At 39.4% G+C, this 21,568-nt stretch overlaps 4 protein-coding genes across 4 annotated transcripts in view; 2 read left to right on the top strand and 2 right to left on the bottom strand.

The window, feature by feature from the left end:
• The first annotated feature begins 372 nt into the window (after positions 1-372).
• On the top strand, positions 373-9,446 carry LOC103363196 (RILP-like protein 1). The gene is made up of 8 exons (XM_008289844.1): positions 373-809; positions 2,980-3,130; positions 4,397-4,515; positions 4,633-4,908; positions 5,009-5,188; positions 7,256-7,398; positions 7,488-7,586; positions 7,811-9,446. Exons 1-8 carry the CDS (start codon positions 519-521, stop codon positions 7,902-7,904), a joined length of 1,353 nt encoding a protein of 450 aa, XP_008288066.1. The 5' UTR covers positions 373-518; the 3' UTR covers positions 7,905-9,446.
• Positions 9,447-10,267: 821 nt separating this feature from the next.
• rilpl2 (Rab interacting lysosomal protein-like 2) lies at positions 10,268-13,230 on the top strand. Its single transcript, XM_008289843.1, has 4 exons — positions 10,268-10,746; positions 10,829-10,980; positions 11,725-11,847; positions 12,283-13,230. Exons 1-4 carry the CDS (start codon positions 10,453-10,455, stop codon positions 12,302-12,304), a joined length of 591 nt encoding a protein of 196 aa, XP_008288065.1. The 5' UTR covers positions 10,268-10,452; the 3' UTR covers positions 12,305-13,230.
• Positions 13,231-14,166: 936 nt separating this feature from the next.
• Positions 14,167-19,434, bottom strand: kmt5ab (lysine methyltransferase 5Ab). Its single transcript, XM_008289833.1, has 8 exons — positions 19,289-19,434; positions 18,971-19,074; positions 16,743-16,896; positions 16,233-16,443; positions 16,032-16,119; positions 15,881-15,940; positions 15,495-15,685; positions 14,167-14,731 (listed from the first exon to the last, which is right to left on the bottom strand). The coding sequence occupies exons 1-8, from the start codon at positions 19,296-19,298 to the stop codon at positions 14,521-14,523; spliced, it is 1,029 nt and encodes a 342-aa protein (XP_008288055.1). The 5' UTR covers positions 19,299-19,434; the 3' UTR covers positions 14,167-14,520.
• A 1,449-nt stretch (positions 19,435-20,883) lies between these two features.
• Positions 20,884-21,568, bottom strand: part of mtrfr (mitochondrial translation release factor in rescue) — a 2,266-nt gene continuing 1,581 nt past the window's right edge. The window contains exon 2 of the mRNA XM_008289835.1: positions 20,884-21,324. Coding sequence (XP_008288057.1) covers positions 21,094-21,324 — 231 coding nt within the window. The 3' untranslated portion in view covers positions 20,884-21,093. The remainder of the gene's footprint in view (positions 21,325-21,568) is intronic.

The following is a 21,568-nucleotide window of genomic DNA, read 5'->3' as shown; positions in this document are numbered from 1 at the left end:
CATGGAAATCATTCCATGATAGTCAAATTGCTGTATTTGAATTATGCTATATTCTTGTTATTTGTCATTGTGTGCCGACATTACGCACTGTTGCTATCTATCCACCCAAATACACTGACGTATATTTTGCTTGCCAGCTCTGTCCACCGTAGCACAAGTAGCATTTAGCTGCTTAGCTTGTATAGATAAAACACAAGGCAAAAGCCACGCAAAGGAACCTTTATTATTGCCTTAATCACCCCCGAGTGTGGGATTTATTACGGTTGATTGTGATATGAACGAGTTTTTGCTTGGGCCCTGAACGCAGCCTCAGAGGTGGCAGTCTGCACGGGACGTTAGCAAAGTTTTAACTGTCAACAAACTGAAACAAGTTGATCCGACGGGCTTCAACCAGCAGCTCGAATGACTCAAAGTCTGCTTAAACTCGTTTTTCTACTTTAAATGTGAGTCTGCTCCGAGTGTCAGAGGACACAGAGATATGCTGAACGTCTCAGGTGTGAATAAAGCAGAGGACAGACATGGAAACCTGCGGCGTGTCGGCGCTGGAGAGACCCGCGGCCGAGCTCACCGTCATGGATGTTTACGACATCGCGGCGGTGCTGGGACGGGAGTTTGAGCGGATCATCGACCGGTTCGGCTGCGAGTCTCTGGTCGGAGTGGTGCCCCGAGTGGTGCGGGTGCTGGAGCTGCTGGAGACGCTGGTGAGCCGCGGAGCCGCCGGACAGGAGGCCGAGGAGCTGCGGAGGGAGCTGGAGAGGCTGCGGCAGGAGCGGAGCGACCGATACGAGCAGGAGAGGAAGCACCAGAAGGTCGGTGTGTGTTCAGAGCACTGAGCTGTTAGTGTGTCTGTTTATGTCTGTGTTCACGTTAGCCTACCTGCCTCTGTTTAGTGTGTGTTCGTGTTGCTGATTGCCACCTTTCCATGTCCACTGTAACCTTTCAAGGTAAATTAATAATGTTGGATCTACAGTGAAAGATTTTGATTTCTCATTTCGCTTCTGTAGAGATTTGGAGAAACTATTAAAAGCTAAATTTGAGGATTAAAAAAAAACATTTAACCTGCTTAACAATCTATCAAAACTGTCACTGATTTAGTTTCTGGTGATCACTAACTGATGGATCAATAACTCCTTATAGCATCATTTGTATATCTCTCACACCTTTAAGATAAAATAAGATAATCCTTTGTCCTTTCCAAGACATAAATAAATAAGGTAAATCTTGCACAGGTTCTGCTAAATGTAGAAAAATGCAGGTATTGGCAGAAAAATATATTATGTACAAGATATTATGCAGAATGCTGTAAATGTGCAAAATATTTATAACGCACAGATTTAAATGTACTGATGTTGCACCAGAGTGACATAAAACAGTTTTTCAGTTGGTTGTTACCTTGATTAAGTTAAATTAATGGTGGTGCAGTGTAGTAAAGCACAATACTGTTTTAATGTGTGGGATTCATTGCACCTACAATGTTACTAATCTATCGCACTTTAAACACATCCATGCATGTAAGCAACTTCATATAATGTATTTAATGTAATGCATATAACTGGCAACAAAACCAGGTCATACAGTCAAAGTCAAGTTTATTTATAAAGCAGATTTAGAAACAGGAGTTGAACTGAAGTGCTGTACAAATATAGATAGCAGCCTATAAAACACGGTGAAACTCAGAGGAGGGAAGTAACCAAATACAAATACTTTGTTACTGTACTTAAGTAGATTTTGCCGGTGTCTGTACTTTACTTGAGTATTAATTTTTCTGACGACTTTTTACTTTTACTCCCTACTTTAGAACACAAATATCTGTACTTTCTGCTCCTTACATTCTCAAAACTGGCTCGTTACTTGTTTCAACCTCCGTGGATGACGACATGACGTAAAAGACAACAAACGTCTTTATCTTTCCCAGCAGTGTGCAATTTATCACTGAAGCTCAACACAGCCCTGCCTGCCTCAGCGGCCTGCCAGAGGCTTTTTAGCACTGCAGGACTGATGTTAAGACCCAAAAGGGCCCATCTTCATCCAAAGAACTTTGAGAACCAGCTTCTACTGAAGCTCAATAAAAGATTTCAGTAGTCTTAAAGAGATGAGTGTTTCCATGTTGATTATAATGTTTAATGTTCATAGTGTTGATGAAATGGAAAAGTGACCAGTGATGTGTTTCTCTGTACCAGCACTGTGCTTAAAGGATAAAAACAATCCTGTTTAGTGTGCTTAAAACTTTTTTCATTGTGCAGAGTTATCAAAAGAGGCATTGCATATCATCGAAGCTAAAAATTCATTTTTACTTTTGTACTTAAGTAAATTTCTGAACCTGTGCTTTTTTCCTTTTACTTGAGTAAAGGAGTTGAATCACTTCTACTTTTACCAGAGTCTATTTTTACACAAGTATCTCTACTTCTACTTAAGTAAAGAATGTGAGCGCTTTTGCCATCTCTGGTTAAACTAAACTAGACTAGAAGACAAGTCAGAATTAAAAATGAAATAAAAAGTCAAACAAGTCAGGGTGTCAAGCTCTACTTGGATCGAATGCTAAACATTCAGTAGTGACTTAAAAGCTCTGAAGTCTGAGCAGCTCTTGTAGGAAAAGGCAAACTGTTCCGAAGATTAGGAGCAGTCACAGTGAAGGCTCGATCATCTTTATTTTTGTGTCTAGATCTCAGAACATCCAAGAGCATCTGGTTAGTCGACCTCAGTGCCCTAACTAGGGTCAAAAGATGTTATAGATCTGTGAAAAAATGTCAAATCATTAAAAACCTGAAAATAATACAGACATATGTAAGTCTAAACTTACAGCAGACTATTTTCAAACTAGATTTCAGCAGCAATAAAATCTCAAGTGCTGCCAACGCTGTCATGCCCTCATGTTATATCGATCCTTTCTAAACAAATACCAGCAGTCTGTGCAAACACTAGCCTCTGGTGTTTTCCCTCTTTTTAAAGAAAAAAATCTTCTGTATCTGCTGTGCTCAGGAGCTGGAGCTGGTGGAGGACGTGTGGAGAGGAGAAGTGCAGGACCTGCTCTCTCAAATCACTCAGCTTCAGGCAGAGAACAAGAGGCTGCTGGTGAGCCTCTCCCACAAAGAGTCGCCCATCACAGAGGAGGACCTGCAGAAACATGAGGGTGGGTCGTCAGCAGCAGCAGCTCTCAGCCAGGGTTGGACAGATGAGGTTTAGAAGGCTTTTAAGGTTATTTGTTTCATAAAAAACTGTTCTTTCTAAGGTCTCTTCAGCTCAAAAAAAAGTGATTGAGATGTAACCGACTGACCAATCCACAGTGAATACCGATGAATTATCAGAATCAGGATGGAAATGATTGGATTGGTGCATCTCTGTGTGGTCATTATAGTAGATATTGATGAGTGAATTAACAGGAATGCACCGGTGTCAATGAACCAAAGCCATGTATTGTTGAAAATAGTAACGCAGCTTCTAATATACAATATGCAAATATCAAGAATAGACAAAACATGTGAAGTATGTTCATAGTCTAGGGTTTAGTAATCATATAACAGCCCACTGTGGTCTGTGGATTATATTCTGCTGTATTTGAATCTGTTGCCATGCATGGAGGTTGTACAGTATCTGCATGACGCTGGAGACTGATTTAGTTCGGTCTTGGCTGGGAGTTCCGGTGCAGATCTGATATGTCCTACATGTGTGCCAAGTACAGCAGTGCTTTGTGCTGATTTACCGTCTGCTACACGTTAAACATATTTACCCCGTGCAGTCACGTGAGTTTGCCCAGTATGTGCTACATGCTTGTGAGATGACGTGAAAAAAGTAGGCCGTGAAGAGAGGCGGTCAGGAGCTTGTAAAGCAGACTATTTTTGAAGCAGACCAAAATATAGCTCTTGTGTGAAACTAATGGTGGCTGCAGCTGCACTTACTGTCAGGGCTGCAGCACACAAACACTGGCTTTGAAAATACAAACACACAAATGAAAGGGTGCTGCATGCTATGATTGCTCTGCTCACTGACACAGTATTTGTCTCGAGAAATGCATAACTTTACACTGACATAGACAACATTTCTGTTCGTTTTGGTGTAGTATGGAAGTAACTTGTTTGTTCTGATTACAATGAACACTTTGCTTTAACTTGACAAGGTGAAAAGATTTGATTTTAGGTGGTGTATTAATTTTTAAATTTTAAGAGAGAATCCTTCTCACATGATAAATGTTCCTGAATTTGTTAATTTAATACTTAAATATTTATATGGTTGCTATTTAAACAAATGTAAACTGGAAGAATATTTACAGTTTCCTTTAACAGACTAAACAGAAAAACACTGATGTTGAATCTTAACCGTTAAATATGCTATTAGAATTTGTGTTAGATATTTCCTATGTGAACATGTTGTCTGTGATTGTTTTTTTTCACGACCACAGGAATGTCGGAGAAAGAAGGACAGGTGATGAAGAAGCTGAAAGACTTGGTGGACAAACAGAGAGATGAAATCCGGGCTAAAGATCACGAGCTGATACTTAGGAATGAGGACGTTGAAGCGGTGAGGATTTACACCATGCACATCACAAACACTGGCACCTGTAAAGACGTGAAGTCTACAAACTGCTATCTTTTCCCACAATTAATGAATTCATTAAACAAATTCTTTCAACTGCAGCTCCAGCTGCAGCAGCATCGGCTGATAAGGATCAACCAGGACCTTCTTCACAGGATAGGAGTGATGGAGGCTCAGGGCAAGACCCTGATTCAGCAGAGGGCTGAGCTGGAGGCTGCAGCTCAGGCACGGCAGCAGGAACTTGGTGCTCTGCAGCAGGAGGTCACGAGGCTGAGGAGGGAGCTCCAGGAGTGGGAACTAGAGAGAGAACTCATTAAGACAGAAGAGTTCCCTTCTTTGAAAGATGAAATGTCTTCGCTATTATCACCACTCATGCCGGTAAAAAAAAAAAAGACCTTATTTTGACCCGACTAAAAATATGATGTTAAAATGATGTCTGGAGGGTTTTTATAGATGCTAAGTGTCCACTTTGTGTCAGTCCTCAGCTACAGAGGTTTCTAAACCAAATTCAGTGTGGGTGGAGTGTGGAGGAGACCCAGGCTTCCTGGAAAACTGCTTTGAGCGTGACAGGAGTCTTTCTCCACTTCGAAGGTCAGCGAACGGAGAGAATAGCGAGGAAGAGGGTGGCAGAGATGACGACACAACAGCAACGTTTCTGGTAACATCTGCTGACGCTCTCCCATATCTACAGTATTGGTGTGTCTAAGACTACAGTCGTGACTTGATAATCTGACCCTTAACAATCCTAAACCTTGCTATGTGATAGGTTTTTAGGAAAAACGAACGGAACCCATTAAAAACAGCCTTAACATACCGACAGCCTTGGATTCTGACTCCGACATGACATTTTATGTCACAAATAAGGATAACGGCGTATTATCTGACTGAACAATGTGACAGATTGGCTACATTCAGACTGCAGGACTTAATGCTCAATTCAGATTTTTTTGTGAAATCCAATTTTTTTGTGAGTTTGGTCACATTTCCAATTAAATGCGACTTTTATGTGATTTGCTGTGTGAACTTCATACGACCCAAAAGTGTCCCGCATGCGCAGAAGAGGACACGACGACGTCACACACAGTGAGCGTGCTGTACAATAGAGCGTATCTGACACTCCCCTGCTGCCACCGATCGTGGAAACAAAAGTGTGACCACTAACTAAACTGGCATCAGCGGCCAAGTACTACCTGTGTGTTCTGGCCACTTCCACCCCATCGGCGCGCTCTCAGTGGCAGTGGTCGGAACGTGCACAAGCGTACTGGTCAGTTAGGCGTGAAATCCAGCGATGCGTAGTGTTCTAACAATACACTAGTTATTATAGCAACTAGAAACAATAAATATTAACAATAAATGAGCATTCAAGCATCAAGCCCTCCTTGTATCTCGACCTCCGTCTTGACAATCCGACATAAAAGGTTTTACATTTACTGGTGGATTAGCGAGTTACGACTGTATTTACATTACACTATAAGACTATTTACATTAAACAGACATCATTATCACTTTGTCCTGCTTTGTGTTTTTAAAGTGACAACAGAAAACTATTATCTCCCTCCACCCGCATTGCCAAGTAGTGTGACTGTTGGCATTACTGTTGCTGTCTGTTTTACTCAGAATCTCACACCTACCTACAACAAAACAATCAGTACCACTTTGGAAATAGGAGAGAAGGGAGAAGCATGCTCGCTTAAGGTGAAATAGTTTACATTTTGTCTGGAGTGATAACAAAGTTTGAGTATTCCTTTAACGGCAGCAGGTTGGTGTGAAGAAAAAGGGGGAGTTGAAGAAAACAGGAGTAATGAGTGAGAAACAACAGCAACGATACAAGTTTGAAATAAAAGGCTCAGTGCTGTGATAAAGAGAAAATGTGATTATATTAATATGTCAGCAGGTTTTGCTAAATACTGATCTAGAAGAAACAATGTCAACTGATTGTTGGTTTTCAACCCTCTCAAGTCTGGAAGCTTTCTCCATTGAGAGAATACCCATCTGAGTCTCACTCTTGTTTTACCTTTTACCTTCTTTGCTTCCTCCAACAACTGGCCCCTTTTCTTTTCATTTACATATGCATTGATACCAACAGCTACTGGGGAAGACAAAAGCACTATGCTCTTCCTTTTTTGGTCACACAGCTGCAGATGCCTTCCTTTGTGCCGTAAATGAAGCCTTTGTTTTTGGGGAGATTTAGTAACCGCTGGCAGACAGAATTGCACCGTGAAAGTGAGGCTTACTGGGAACCAATCTAAGCATTGATGGTGTGGTCATTATGTAACCATTACATTGTGCAATCAACATTTACATTACAATGAGAAGTTAAAGCATCAAAACGAGTCTATTCCCACTTCAAGGCCATGAAAACCTGCTGAATTAAATGTTTTGACTGTTTCTGTTTACAGCAGCTTGTTGTTCTTCTCTTTTATTGTCACATTGCTGTCTGTCATGGTGCATTTCTGTCATCACAGAAATATGTTGCACTTCTGCTCCTATTATAATATAGATCACACAAACAAACAAAACAGAAACATGCCCATCAAAAAAAAAAAAACACTCTACAACACCAACAGTGGTTAAAAGCCCACAGGCTCCATTTGTCATTTTTAGGTAATCAGAGTAAATCAGTTTAACTTCAGATTGTTGCAGTTCTGAGGTTCCTGCTTCATTATTAGCATCAGTGTGTCCATCTTGAAAAGGACAAATGCTGAGCGAGTGTTTTTTCCTGCAGAAAGGATCCCCTGATACAGAGCCAGAGGAGGAGTCAGACCATCCTCGCTTCACCCTGCAGGAGCTGCGGGACGTCCTGCAGGAAAAAAATGAACTCAAAGCCCAAGTGTTCGTGCTCCAGGAAGAGCTGGCGTATTACAAAAGGTATGATTGGGCTCACAAACTTTAGGTTTGAATCAGTTTTACAAGACTTGGATGCTGAATTTAATGTTTACTTCTTCCACATCTTTCAGTGAGGACTTTGAGGACAGCATCAGTTCCATTGTGTCTGCTCCGTCTCCTCCACCATGTTCAGCTTCTACTGATCAGCCTGAGTCAGGAATTAGACGCTTGTGAGTAAACAGTTTGACGTGACACTCACACACTTTCCTTTATGCACTAAGGCTGACCTCTGCACTTGTCAGGATGGCCAGCTTTTTACTGCCATGCTTTCATGTTATAATAATATTTAATATCAAATGAAAATAGTTGTTTTTTATGTTTTCTCTCTAACGGTGAGTTTCTCTCCTGTATCCATCCTACTGTGCCTCCACTTCCTGTTTTCCTCTCTGGACAGGATCTTCACTGCCGTAATGCCGATGGTGGCAGCTGGTTTGATCACAGACGATCCCACGTTGCTGCCAATCAGAAGACTTGTTTCCTTTATATGACCTTAAATTTAAATTTCTTCTTACGAAGGTGCTCTTATTTTTTTTAACAGTACCATCTCAACACCAATTTGCTTACAAGAATTGGTTTCATGGCCGCGTTACTCACTTATTTTAAACTAAATCCGTGTTTATATACTTGAAATTCTTTATTGGTGTCAACTTTTCTGATACATTTTAGTTTTATTTTTGCTAACTAGTTTAAATGTGAGACAACTGTCCACACCTGGACAATGAATTTATGACCTTTCAGGGTTTTGCGGCTTCATAAAGTCACAACCTTTCAGCATTTCACTTTATATATATAAGTAATAAGGAAATAGCTGTGCTTCATTTGTGATAGTGCTGCACGTGCTGATGTCAAAGTTTCGAGCTCAAGTTTCCTTTCCTTATCAAAAAAAAGAAATCATGTCAGTGCCCTTCATATCATACAGTGTTTTCTTACCAGATTGACAAGTATTACCTGAAATATAGGGAATTCCCAGAAGCATGAATTGAATGTCCACCATACGCCCTGTGCTTTTCACAGACATTTTAAGCTCATTAGCGGTTTCTCAATAATGACATCATTTCAGGGATGTGTCCATCTGCCACATGACTGATAAGTTGAACGTCTTTTGTAGTTTATTTTAGGTGATCTTATACATCTGATGGCAAATTGCTGCTCAAGTGTCTGGTTTCTGTGTGTACTGAAATGAGCTGGATGATCATGTGTCTGTATGAGGTCATCTTCTAAATTATTGTAAAGGGAACATTACTGCCAATTATAAGACTTACACCAGGAAAACATCTTGGTAAATCTCCTAAAGAAATATATAGTAATATTAAGTCTGCGCAATACATACTTTCAGCATCGCTTTGTGCACACATGTAACAGTCAGTGCAATGTGAAGTCAGTCCAGTTAACTCAGACACATCATGCTACAGCTGTTTTGCTGCTTTATAGAAAAAGAAAATTTGCACAGTTCTCATTTTCCATGGACAATCTACGAGAGAAGTGTGTCTGCTAGAACATAATCATAATTAACTGTAATTGTTTATGGGTTTTGAGGATTTTTTTTGTTTTTTTGTTTTTACTATATTGACAAGACAGAATTTGTTGACATGCAGGCTCCACATGTGCAAGAACAGGAGCAAAAAGAAATGTGACGTCAGTTGTCTGGAAATGTTATGATAATATGACTGTTTAAATCTCTGTATGATGATTGCAAAGCCAAATCTAAATGTCATCTAAAGCAAAAAAATATATATATATAATGGATGCCTCTGCCAGTGTTACACCAGGAGAAATGTTGCAAATGGCTGTTTGAACTTTATTTAAAAACTATTTTTCTATGTTTGATGAAGCACTCTCCTAAAATATCATCCCAATCATCCTGTAGCTATTCATATCACTATCACGTATCAGTTTTGTCCAACATCATCAGCCCATTATGTATATTGAAAACTGTATAGATTATGCCATAATTACAAATATGTGCCAGGTTGCACCTATAAAATAATTCTTATTTGGAATGAAGCAATAAAGTTTTATTTTTCATCTTGTGTGAGTTTTTGGTTTTGTGTCACTATTATATATAAACAAACACAAATCTACTAGATAGAATATTTCCTGGATTACTTCACTCTAATAAAAATACAAAAAAAAGGTGAAATAAGTGTTTATTAATCCCACTGTGGGGACATTTGCAAGGTTACAGCAGCAAAGATGCTACAAAAATACAAACAAACCAAGAAATACACAAGTACTAACTATATATATATATTAAATGCACAGATTCTGTCATGAGTAGAAATATATTCAGAAATATTGCACAGATTTTTCTTTACTTAAGAAGAAAAATACCTATGAAGCATATGTTCTAGTCAATGTAGAAAAAAATACATATTGCACAGGGTAAAAACTAAAATTAAAAAATGCAAATATTGTATTCTTTTTTTCCCCCAGTTTGCTTTTTTATTTTATTTTATTTTTTGCATATTTTTGCATATGTTTGTGTGTTGTTTCACACACACACATATATATATAATTTATTTTATTTTGTGCTACTGTGATGAAACAGTTTCCCTTGTGGATCAATAAAGTTTATCTAAGTCTAAGTCTAGGGGTAAAATGTGTGGGGGGGAAACCAAACATAAAATCACGTGCTTTTTCACCTGATTCTGACAAGCCTTGATTGAGATAAGAACTAGAAGAAGAAGAGCTCTCACTCCCACGTTCACATCGTGTGTACCTTACTCCACTAAAACCAAAGACCTGTGCTCGCAGACAGTCGGTGCGGAGTGAGTCCTCTTCGGTAGTCCGCCATCTTTGAGCTCACCTGTCGCTAGGATACTTTGCCCTCCTCCGCTGTCCACGCAGTCTCGTCATTGGTAGCTGAATGATGGGGGAAGTGCGGCTCCTCGGGAACTTAGTTACCTTCTTTTTCTGAAACTGTTCAGCCGAAGTCCAGAAAATAAAGTAAGTGTTGTTTTTAAAGTATTGAAAGTAGCTGCTGGCGGAGAAAAGTTGACTTCTCTCCGGTGTTTGAAGGAGTCGTGTCGTTCCGTCATGGAGTTTGGTGAAGAGTCGTCGCCCGCTCTGGCTTTCGAGAAGGACGCGTTCGAGCTCACTGTCGAGGATGTGTACGACATTTCCTACGTGATCGGACGAGATTTGTTAAAAATCAGCAGCAGCGGTGAAGAGGTGTCGGATTTACAGTTCAGGATAGTCCGCGTTCTGGAAATGTTTGAGACTTTGGTCAACAAGTACAACTTGTCTCTGGAGGAGCTGAAAATGGAGCGGGACAACTTGAAGAGTGAACTGGACCGGATCATCCAGGAGGGCTCGTCCGGGCAGGGCACGGTGAGTTCTTAACGGTCTGAGTCAGCTTCTGGTCAGATTAGAAGTGGACTTGTAGAGATACTTGTCGTGTCTGCCGCCGCAGCAAAAAGCGGGACCGAACCAGCTGGTGGTGGATCTGACGGACCCCAACAGACCGCGGTTCACCATGCAGGAGCTGAAGGAGGTTCTGCAGGAGAGGAACCAGCTCAAGGCCCAGCTCATGGTGGCTCAGGAGGAGCTGCAGCTCTACAAGAGGTAAGAAATCTCAAATCTGGGGCCCACTCTGAGATAGGACTCAGCTTTGATCATCTTATCTCTGTTGTAACTGTGCATTGTATTAAAATATGTTGGACATGTGCTGCCCACCTGCATGGACCTACAGCAGGAGCATGAGGAACACCTTATAGTGATGTAATCCATTATTGCACAGCCACAACCATACAGCTAAATCAACACCTCTCAGACTCCAGAGTCAACAAATCTGAGGATTATTAGCAGTTGTAAAAGCAGGATTTAGTGCAGGGCTACAGCAGACTGTTTGAATGGAGCTAATAAATTAGGAACATGCTGAATTGCACAGCATGTTCTTGTATGAAGGTGATTCAACTAAAGCAGGAGAGACTACTGTCACTAGTGTTTGTGCATCTCATACAAGGGATGTATGCAGATATTGTTCAGTGTTCATCTGATGTTACTCATAGAATCACATTCAGTCTTTGGATAAACACAGATGTATCTTGTGGTAATCATTTGCAATCCTTTTTTAATTCTGAAATAAGCCACAACAATATTAGCACCACAATCAGGCAAATATTGCACATGTCTCCAGTAGACTGCATTGAAGTAATAAAGCTTAAAATAGCTTCGCATTTCATTGCCACTGTAATGTAATGTAGTTTTGAAACTATGATCTTCCACCTTGTTATGTTCTATTTATTGCACCACCATTCTTTTTTTTGACACAGTTGCATAAAATATTCTCTGGACTTTCTCCTACAGTGGGATTCTGCCACAAGCTGAACCAGCCATGGTGGAAGTGGATCTGGAGACCCCAGCAGCTACAGAGCCCAGTCCAGCTAAGATAAATGACACAAAAGAAGAGAAGACCACCATAGGCAAACTGTGAGTAACACTCTGGGTTGTTTTACACATAAAACCATGCAAAGACAATCATAAATAGCACAAAGGAAACAGTGAAAACGAAGTGAAAGCATGTCTTTCTAGCTAATTTAAACCATGTTTACTTGTACACCTTAAATGGAGAGAATTTTTAGCAACAACCTCATGACGTTATAGTCAGCCAGCAGGGAAATAGTTCACACAGCCCGTCTCCTGTCTCCTAACGAAATACTTGTGACCAGATGATTTCATGCTGATGCTGAGGATGTTTGTGTGAGCAGTGAAGAAGTGAATGAATGAGAGCTGGTTGGAAATTGAGTGTGTGCCAGCCAAACTGCTGCCGTCAGTAATTACAGTCTGATTCAGAGTTGCTTACATATTAATGCTCACTGGGGAAAAAAACTCCTGGAACTAATTCCTCACATTTTCTGTTTATAGGTTTTCATTCAGGCGAAAATGAGAAAAAAAACATCTCAAGAACTGACCATATAGAAGACAAACAGGATTTGTCGGCACAATTTAACCACTTTTATACTTTTTTTTGTTTTCTTTTGTTTTCTTTTTTTTAAGAAAGTTATTTTTATCAATCTAACAAGCACTATGTTTTGTACTGGTAATTGTAACCTGCAATGCTTTCTAGTCATGTAGAGTTGCTGTAGAAGAAAATCTATGAAAAGAAAATATTGCAAGGAAACTGGAAAGTATTATCTAACTAGTGTTGAACATGTTGAATGTTTTCACTCAAAATATAATTATTTATAGTCTTAAAAATATTTTTATGAACCAAAAATGAAGTTTCCACGTGGGTCCAAGTTATGTAAAACACATTTTCTATCACTCAGATCTGTCAAATATAGAAAAGAGGGCGTTGTGCCCCCCTAAAATCTAAGAATAAATATGCGATTATATTTTTTCTGGCTTAGAATATTTAAAAAACGTCTGATATTTGACATTGTTGTATGTTCTGATCTCATGTCGGTGGAAAGAAAACACAACTAATACCAGCTAACACATCACAATCCACCTCATCGTTTTACATCACACATGACAGACGGAATAATGAGGATTTAGGGAACTTAAAGTGACCAAACTGGTAGATAAAGACGGTATTTTTTAAAAATGGGAATGACTTATGTTTGGGGTTTTTTTTGCCTTGTAGAGGGACACTGATTGAGGCAACAGTATTGAATAACACGAACAGTTTATACATGCATGCCTCAGCTGCAGTTCTTAAGCCCATGGACACTATTTATCACTCAGCATTCAAATTTATTACCTATATGAATTCTCGTCATCATGAGCTGTATGCTGAGGTTGGGTGGTCCTCGCTCTCTGTAAGGTGTAATAAACTCTGGCTTCTACTGATTTGTAAGGCCTGTAATGGTTTTTCTTTTCTGCTTGACATTATTTGTTGTCTTTTAATGTGTGTCCATATCAAACACTCTCAAATGAGCTGATTAAGCTGCAGATGCCACCTCGTTTTACTAAACTTTCTAGTTTTACCATGCTCCTAGAACATGTAGTAACACACAGAGCAAGTGATCAGCACATTTCACTTCTATGTGTTGTTGTATTGCATCATCTTAAATCTGCTTTGCACAATATATTCTTAATAGTTTCATTATTTCACCAATTTCCCCGTTATATTTGATTGTCTTTACATAGGCTCCTTATTTGTATGCCGTTCATTTGTATTTCTGCTTGGTGATATTTATGCAGTATCTACTTCAATATTGCTCAGAGGTTGATTAATATTAAAGTCCTGCAGCAGCGTCTTAATGAATTCTAAACTAAAAAATTTTGACTGGATGAATCGAGCAGATTAATATGATTGAGCTGAGGTGATGCATCCTAGCGTGCAACCATCCATCCATCCATTATCTATACACCACATAATCCTCACGAGGGTCGCGGGGGGCTGGAGCCTATCCCAGCTGACTTAGGGGGACACCCTGGACAGGTTGCCAGTCTATCACAGGGCTACACTTAGAGACAGACAGCATTTGAACATTCTCAACAGTTGGAGAGAAATTTGTATCCCCCTGTGCTTTTCAGTCTTGCAACCGTTTTGCAATACTGAAGTAATGAAAAGTAGCTGCGTCTTCCAATTGCACTGCCAGATGGCTCTAAATATGACATCTGCGTGGAGAGACAAAGCGTGCATGTTTTATGCCACTCTCCACATTTTAATTGGTTTCTATGTTGTCAGATATCAAATAAAAGTTTTAAACTCTTGTCACAGTTGAGAATGATATCTTCTTAGAGCTCCAAATTTCAGCTTTATGTTTTGCAGATCCTCATCACTATTAACCATGCCACAGCTGGAATGAAAACTCAGCAGTTTTATTCCTCAATTTACAAGCACACCAATAATTTACAATATCCAGAATTTCATTCTTTACAAAAGAGTCCCCATGGACAGTGAAACACTACTTCAAGGAAAAATACTCTTCAAGTTTGAATCCATTAGTTAGGAAAAATATAAAAGCATGATAAAAACACATTTTTCAAAAATACACTTTTCATGAGCTGAAGCTTTAGCCCCTATTTAAAACCCAAACACTTTTATACTTAATAAAAAAAAAGGCATTTTTTTCCATGTATGGCATCTTTTACATAAGGATGAAATGGACAGCCGAGAGCACCAATTCTTCTGAAATGTTAACAGTCGTGGTTTCACTTTTTAAGCCAAGGATGTGCCAAAATTGAGGTTTTGCTCCTGTCACCATAGTCATACAGCAGCTCCTCCTCGGCTTTGATGTCTTTAGAAGCCACTAAGATCAGATGAGGGGTTCCATCGATGGGGTGGAGTCTAGTCTGACAGTTTCCAATTTTACTGTGGTTGATCAGCCTCCCAAGACGGCTGGTCTCCTTTGTAGCATCAACACTGTAATACATGAAGATAGCCGCGTCAGTACAACACAGTACAGGTATCCACACTAGATATAGTTGTTCAGAAAAACTTTCAAGCCTGCAATCTCAATAAATCATAGCGTTTTGTTTAACTAGGCGGCTGCTTATTTAGTGGAACTAAGTCTTTATCAATATCAAAAGTCAATGGGGAGAAACTTTAGTATCATAATACGGTTGATCTATAAAACAGATATTAAAGACGCTGCCTTATTCAATCTCAGTCTTAGAAAATAGCTTGACATAACAAAGTTAGCTCCAGAAATTGTGCCAGTGTACACTCCCAAATATAATGGTTTCCAGACAGTCAACAAGTGTAGAACTAGAACCAGAAACATAAAAATATAGATTGTCAACTAAAAACAGAAATCCACATTTTATTAAAACTACACATACGCCTCAAAAGAACAAATAAATCAAGGATGGAAGTGCCATGCAGTAAAAGTTCATTCTGCCAATTCTCATCATTATCAACAGAAAGATCACTAATAATGAATTTATAGTGTTGGTAATGAAACAGACCAAACAAATGAATACACAATCAGGAAAAAAATTACTATAAGATTACAGGTCATCCCCATATTTCATCTACTGCTCCTTACTCACATTTGGCTCTTTAAAATATTAATAATGTACAGACCTTACATTTTTCAGATACCAGTTTATGTGTGAAACAGTGTCATTTATACATCTGGCCTCATGTGTCATTTGGGCTGCAGAGCAGTGAGATGTGGACTTACCAGTAAGTTTTAGATTGATACTGGAAGTAGTACATGTAACAGCCTGTTTGAGGGTCCTGAGCATACTGGTCCTCTCTTGTTTTAGCCTCAGTAAGGTCCAGTAGGTCTCCATGGTACTCCACGACAAAATCTCCTTTTTTGAAGCCCTTGATAGCAAAAACTCCTCTTCCTTTTCCTTCTATGTGTTTGACCTGTTGACATGCAGAAGTGTGAAGTTGAACAGATGTAGCAAAGATGTGGGAGCTGCTTGATAGCTATGTAAATACCAAATTGGTCACAAACAAGAAATCTTCTTTGCCTTTGACTGCCCTACAGAAAATATCAAATGTCTGCATAAAGTGTGTGACAGATTCAAAGGAACATGACATCAAACCATTAAATCTCACCTGCATTCCCTCCTCAATGCCGTTCTTTATCAGGTCATCAATGTGTCTGTGTTCTTCACTCTGTTGACACAAAGTAACATGATTTTTTTTTAAAAACTGTTAAAGATATAATCCTCCTCATAACAAATAAGCATGTTTTTCTTATACAAACCTTTAACTCTGCTTTAGTTTTTCTGTTACTTCGTCTGATGGGATAATAGTCTGTGACCTTTCTGTTTTGGGGAGCTTTATTTTCTATCCTGAAAACAATGACAATATCAAAGTAATTAGCAATTATGCTTGTGCAACTGGCTGTAAAAGAGCCTGTTTTGTTCTTTTTATAAATGGAACTGAATGTTGGTTGTGGACTTACTTTTTTGCTCCAAGTTTGCGACCAGTTCTGCTCCGAGGCTTGGATACTGGAACTTTGCTGTCAGTTGCAGACCTGACATCTGCATGTGTGGTGGACTGTTTTTGCTCAGGTTGGTCAGTGGCTTGGTCTCTTGTCCCATGACTGTGACAAGCCACTTCAGACTGCTGCTCTTTAGACTCGCAACTGTCAGATGTCATTTCATTGGGTGTGCCTAAAACGAGAAAGAAACAAAGACTGAAACTGAGAAAAAGAGTTAACAACTGCCCTGAACATTTAGCCTCAATAAGGAGAGTGAAGCTCCTTCAAGAACATGGTTAAGTTGTGTCATAAGATAGATGGGTCAGTGAACACTGCTCCCATTCAAACACACTGGAAATGTTTCTGTGAAACACGTGTCTGCTGACCAGAAGGTGACAGAGAGGTCAACAGCAAAACAGCTGGGAGATTACATGCAATAGAAACGACAGCATTTTACATCAGTAAATTGAACATTTTTTATAGGGTGCTCACCTTTGTTCTGCTTTGAAGTGCCAGGATTACTTGCATCAAAATCATTTCCTTCCTGGATCAGCATGCTCGAACTGTCGCTCAAAGGGGATCTTGGTTTGCCTGGACTCCGTAGACCCTGGAGAACTGACTGCACTTTACCTACACCCACACAGTCCTGAAAAAGTAAATATTATTTCCATTGGTTAAAAAAAAATGAAGAAATCATGAGATGTAATAAATGAGACACCACACTTTGTAGCGCTGTCTGCAGAATTATGCTGTCCAAATGTTGAGACAAGCTGCACATGTTCAGTTCAGCTCTTTAGAATATTTTTTTGAGAATAAAAAGACTGTTCATTGCTTCAGTCCCGCTGGATCCAACAGAAAAACAAAGTGAACAGATTGCAAATGTTTCACTGCTTTGCCTGCCAACTCCAACAATGGCTGTGTCTGAAATCAGCTCCTTGTTCGCTCACTCACTGCTCTTTATAATGGACACCCAACAATGAGCAGTGAATGAAGATTTTGGACACTTGCTCATATCATCATTATGCACACAGTGACAGCATATAAATGTGCACCCCCAAATAAAAGGGCAAACAGTTCATGTAGTGCACGGTTTAGTACACAAGAAGTGAGTTAGGACACAGCCTATGAGTATGAAATATCTCCATGGTAACAGTTTAATTTGTGATTGGTAGAAAATATATATATTAAATTGTTGGACAGTATACTGAAGATCCCATATTGTGCTCCTTTTTTAGCAAATGAATGACAGTCACACATGTGGCCAGAATGTCTTGTTCAAATTTTCAGCACAAAACACTGCAAAGATGGTTCAGTTTAAGACTACTCCAGGTTTTAGGGATGTTTTAAATAGGAATTCTTGGCCCCATCAGGAAAAAGACTCTTTCTGCATCTGGGACTGACAGTGCAGACATTAACAACTGTGCGGTGCAGTGACTGCTGGTTAACATGTAGTCTCAATGGGCTGTTTTTCTGTCACCATTTCATTCTCCATACAGAAACAGAAGTAAATGAAAACAGCTTTAGTGGAAATTCGGCTCTATTAAAACAGACAGAACAGGAGAGAAGCAAACAGATGTAAACACTGGTAGACGTTAGGATGCACTGAAGTACAACAGGCGACATGAAAAACACAATAACCCACACAGTCTTTTGTTTGCTGGTTTTAAATATGTGCTACATTACAGTTTCCGCAGACCTTTGGGCATGCAGACAAAGCTAGTGGTAATGTTAGCTATATGAGTTGTGCAAAATGCTGGGAGTGCATGAAGACTCTTGTGTTCACTCTTGCAGCTAAACAGCAGAACATTTGGTGTTTGTTTGTTTTTTTCTCATGGCTGAGACATTTTAAAAATGAGCAGAAGCAGCTCCAGAAAGTAAATGAACCTGGTGGGCTGTTGAGGCAGCTGTCCAGGCAACAGGCAGTGAGGGGGCAGGATGACACACATGTTGAGCTCAATGACGACTGGTTACCAAACTGCTGCTTAGAAACTGGATACAGTTCTTAATGGTTCATAAAGCTGGGAGGCTATGTAAGGGATAATGCCCGACGAGGTGTCCATTATCAGAAAATAATGGACGACGCGGAGGCGTGAACCGTCCGACGCGAAGCGGAGGACGGTTGCTTCCGCGAAGTCCATTAATTTCTGATAATGGACACCTCGAAGGGCATTATCCCGCTTATACCATGGTCACTTACGAAAGATATTACTAAATAAATATTAAATCAATTATTAATACGTTAATGTTGTTTTTTACCGTTAAAATCGTAAGTTTTCCACAACAAGCGGCTGAGCGGACTATTTCATGTCTCTCGTTGTGACGCGTTGCCAAGGTAACCCGTCGGCCGCAGCTGTTATTGCTGTCTTGCCGTTGTGATAAATAAACTGAAATAACGTATATTAACGTATGTTCTGAGTTTCTGTTGCCACGGTTACCAACTACCGTTTGAGTCAGCGCATTAATTTAGAACAATCAGGACCGGAACTTCTTTATAGGTGTCGTATATCACTTGTTAATGGACACCCTGCAGCCAATCAGAATCGAGTATTCACCCAGACCATGGTATAATAAGTTATATTTTCCACCTCCAAGTTTATGCCAACCACAATAAAGTAGAATTTTAACAATGGGGCACCTTTAACCAAAAAGAAAATGCGACATAAAGCTTGTCGGTTTGCTGCTTTAGTTGCATGAGTGTAAAGCTTCACAGCAGAACATACCTTGTTAGTTGCTGGCTTGTTTTCCTTTGTCTCCGTCTGTGAAGTGACTTTATGTTCAACAGTTTCCTCGGGCTTTTTGTCGGTTCTCAGCACAGTCTTCTTCCCTTTATAAACACGGAACTAAATCAATGCAAACATCTCTTTCTAACACTGCAACGCTGTATAAAAGCCGGCGAGTTTTATTAGTAAACAGCTGCGCATATTGAAACAAAGTTGGTCCTGTGTTAGCGCTGACTAGCATTAGCTGTCTACTAATGATACTACTGCAGCTCGCATGACTTAAATGCAACTATTCAAACAACATATTAGCAGCTTTACCTTTTGCCATGTCAGTTCCGAGAATACAACCGAAAAACGTCTTCAAAATGTTTCAGTTATGGCTCCTCGTTGTGCTCAATTCACTGTTTCTGCAGCAACAAACTTGAGACGGACCACAGTCCGAAGACGGGTCGAGAGAGCGTGGAGGATTTAAAAATGCTTCTGCTCCTCTGATTGGCTGTTCTGTTCAGAGGGGAGGGGTTCCAGCGTGAAAACGGCTCTTTCATTGGCTGCAGCTCATGCTGTCACACACCGACCCCTCAGGCGAGCATGCGACTCACTACAACTCAGCTGTACTTGGCAAAACGTATCTTGACCTCAGCGACAGTACTTGAACCCATTTAAGGCTGATATGAAACAAAGTGTACTTGATAGTTTAAGGTGGATTTTAAATGTCCTAAACGTTATTTGTAACAATAATAATACCATAACTGTATAGGACTTTTAAAAACAAGTGTTTACAAAGTGTTTTGACCAAAGCAAAAGCAAATAAACAGTAAAACCAAACAGAGATAAAGTCAACAATGAAGTTAAAAACAACTGATGTAAACAAAAAAAATTAAAAAACAACTTACTCCTATTAATAGTTAGAAAAATAAGAGCAGAAAATCTTTTAAGCAATATTTCTATTACTTTTCTAATTCCTTGGATTTTCTACACTTGCTGTTGATTTCATTTGACTTGTAAGACTACACCTTCTTTAAAATCGTTTAATCTTTCTTAAAACATTTTTTACACATTAGTTGTCATTGTTATGCACCAAAAACCCCACATCAAACTCCTCGTATGTGAAAACCTACTTGGCAATAAAAGTAATTTTGATTTTAAAAAAAGACATCACATAAAATCAAGTCTCTACAAATGGGTTTTAGGAAATGATGAAGAAGTCATTGATTGTTTCAGCCTTTGAGGTACCCTACCAAAGGGATCAATAAAGTTATATCTAATCTAATCTAATCTAATCTAAAGGTCTTGATTAAGCAAACAAAAGGATAGAAAATAAGTGGATGACAATCAGTCACAGCAACAAAGCATCATTTTAACCTGGGTGTGGCCACTACAAATGTACCTGATGGGCCCTTATCTGAGCTCTTTCCCTTACAACTGGTATTGGTGTCTAATCTGTTTCTTCATTGTGAGAGTCATGAGAGAAGTCCCAATCAAGGACAACAGCCAGTTGTCTGCCTAGCATGGAGATCAGCAAGACAGACCACGTTTTTAATATCTATCCAGTGAGGTTTGGGTTGAAAGGCTTTTGCTGACACCTAGTGATAAATTGAGGTGAAAATTATTTAATAGATGGCGCAACTTTCATAATGCTGGCTTGACCTGTTTTTCACCATCAAGCAAAACAGCAGGATGTTACTTTGAGTGTCATATGACGAATTCAGAAATAAGACCAATATCACAAACAACTTTGGGTAAACGAGTGAGAAAAATGTCATCAAATGCTTAAAAATAGCCATCTGAGTCAAATTACACCTACATCTACAGTTAAAGGTCGTATACTTTACTTTACTTGTATACTTTAACCAAGAGTATTTACCCACATAAAATAGACTCTTTCAAGCACTGACAGATCCACTACAGCAACATGTTCTTTGTTTTTATTTATTTTATTTTAAAAATCCCTTCGTCTTGCATTGCACATCTTGCAACTTTGCATGAATGATGCAATATAAAAGGATGCTTGGATTGGATACTGATAAAAGTACCTTTCCAGATTTTGTTGTCGAGTCTTTTCGAACGTAACATACAGGATCATTCAAGAATTTTATCTTCATTCCATTTTCCACACAGACATTTTATACAGTGTCATTTCCAGGTTTGGAGTCTGTAGCCAGTGCTTCTTTAAATTGTCTTTTTTTCTCCAGATTCTCATTTACTTTCTTCCTCTTTTCTTGCTTCCTCTGCACAGACTCTTTCTTCTTCACAAGGACTTCACTGAGGTCTCCTTTATATGCAACATCAAGTTTCTCTCTCATAATTTCCCGTGCACGTTTTCGATTTGTATCCACAGATCTGGTCTGATGACACTGGAAAGGAAATGGTAGAAAACACGGTTAGTAAAGCATAGAGGTTTGGTTGATAAAAAGAGAAGTCATCTAAAGGTAGCCTAGCTATTCTGGGAACTAACACTAAACCTTTACACCGACAAGTCCTTAAAGTGTTTGAAGAAGAGGATCTTTCATTGAGCAGAGGCTGATGAAGAAAAAGCATCAGAAGACCTCTGAGGTGAGACTGTTCTGTCGAATGTTGCTTCCAAAGATTGGACTTAAC

The sequence above is a fragment of the Stegastes partitus genome, unplaced genomic scaffold (assembly GCF_000690725.1).
Source record: "Stegastes partitus isolate 25-593 unplaced genomic scaffold, Stegastes_partitus-1.0.2 Scaffold639, whole genome shotgun sequence".
Classification (NCBI taxonomy): Eukaryota; Metazoa; Chordata; class Actinopteri; family Pomacentridae; genus Stegastes; species Stegastes partitus.
The sequence above is the reverse complement of the archived record's forward strand: the minus strand, read 5'-3'. Positions and strand labels throughout refer to the sequence as shown.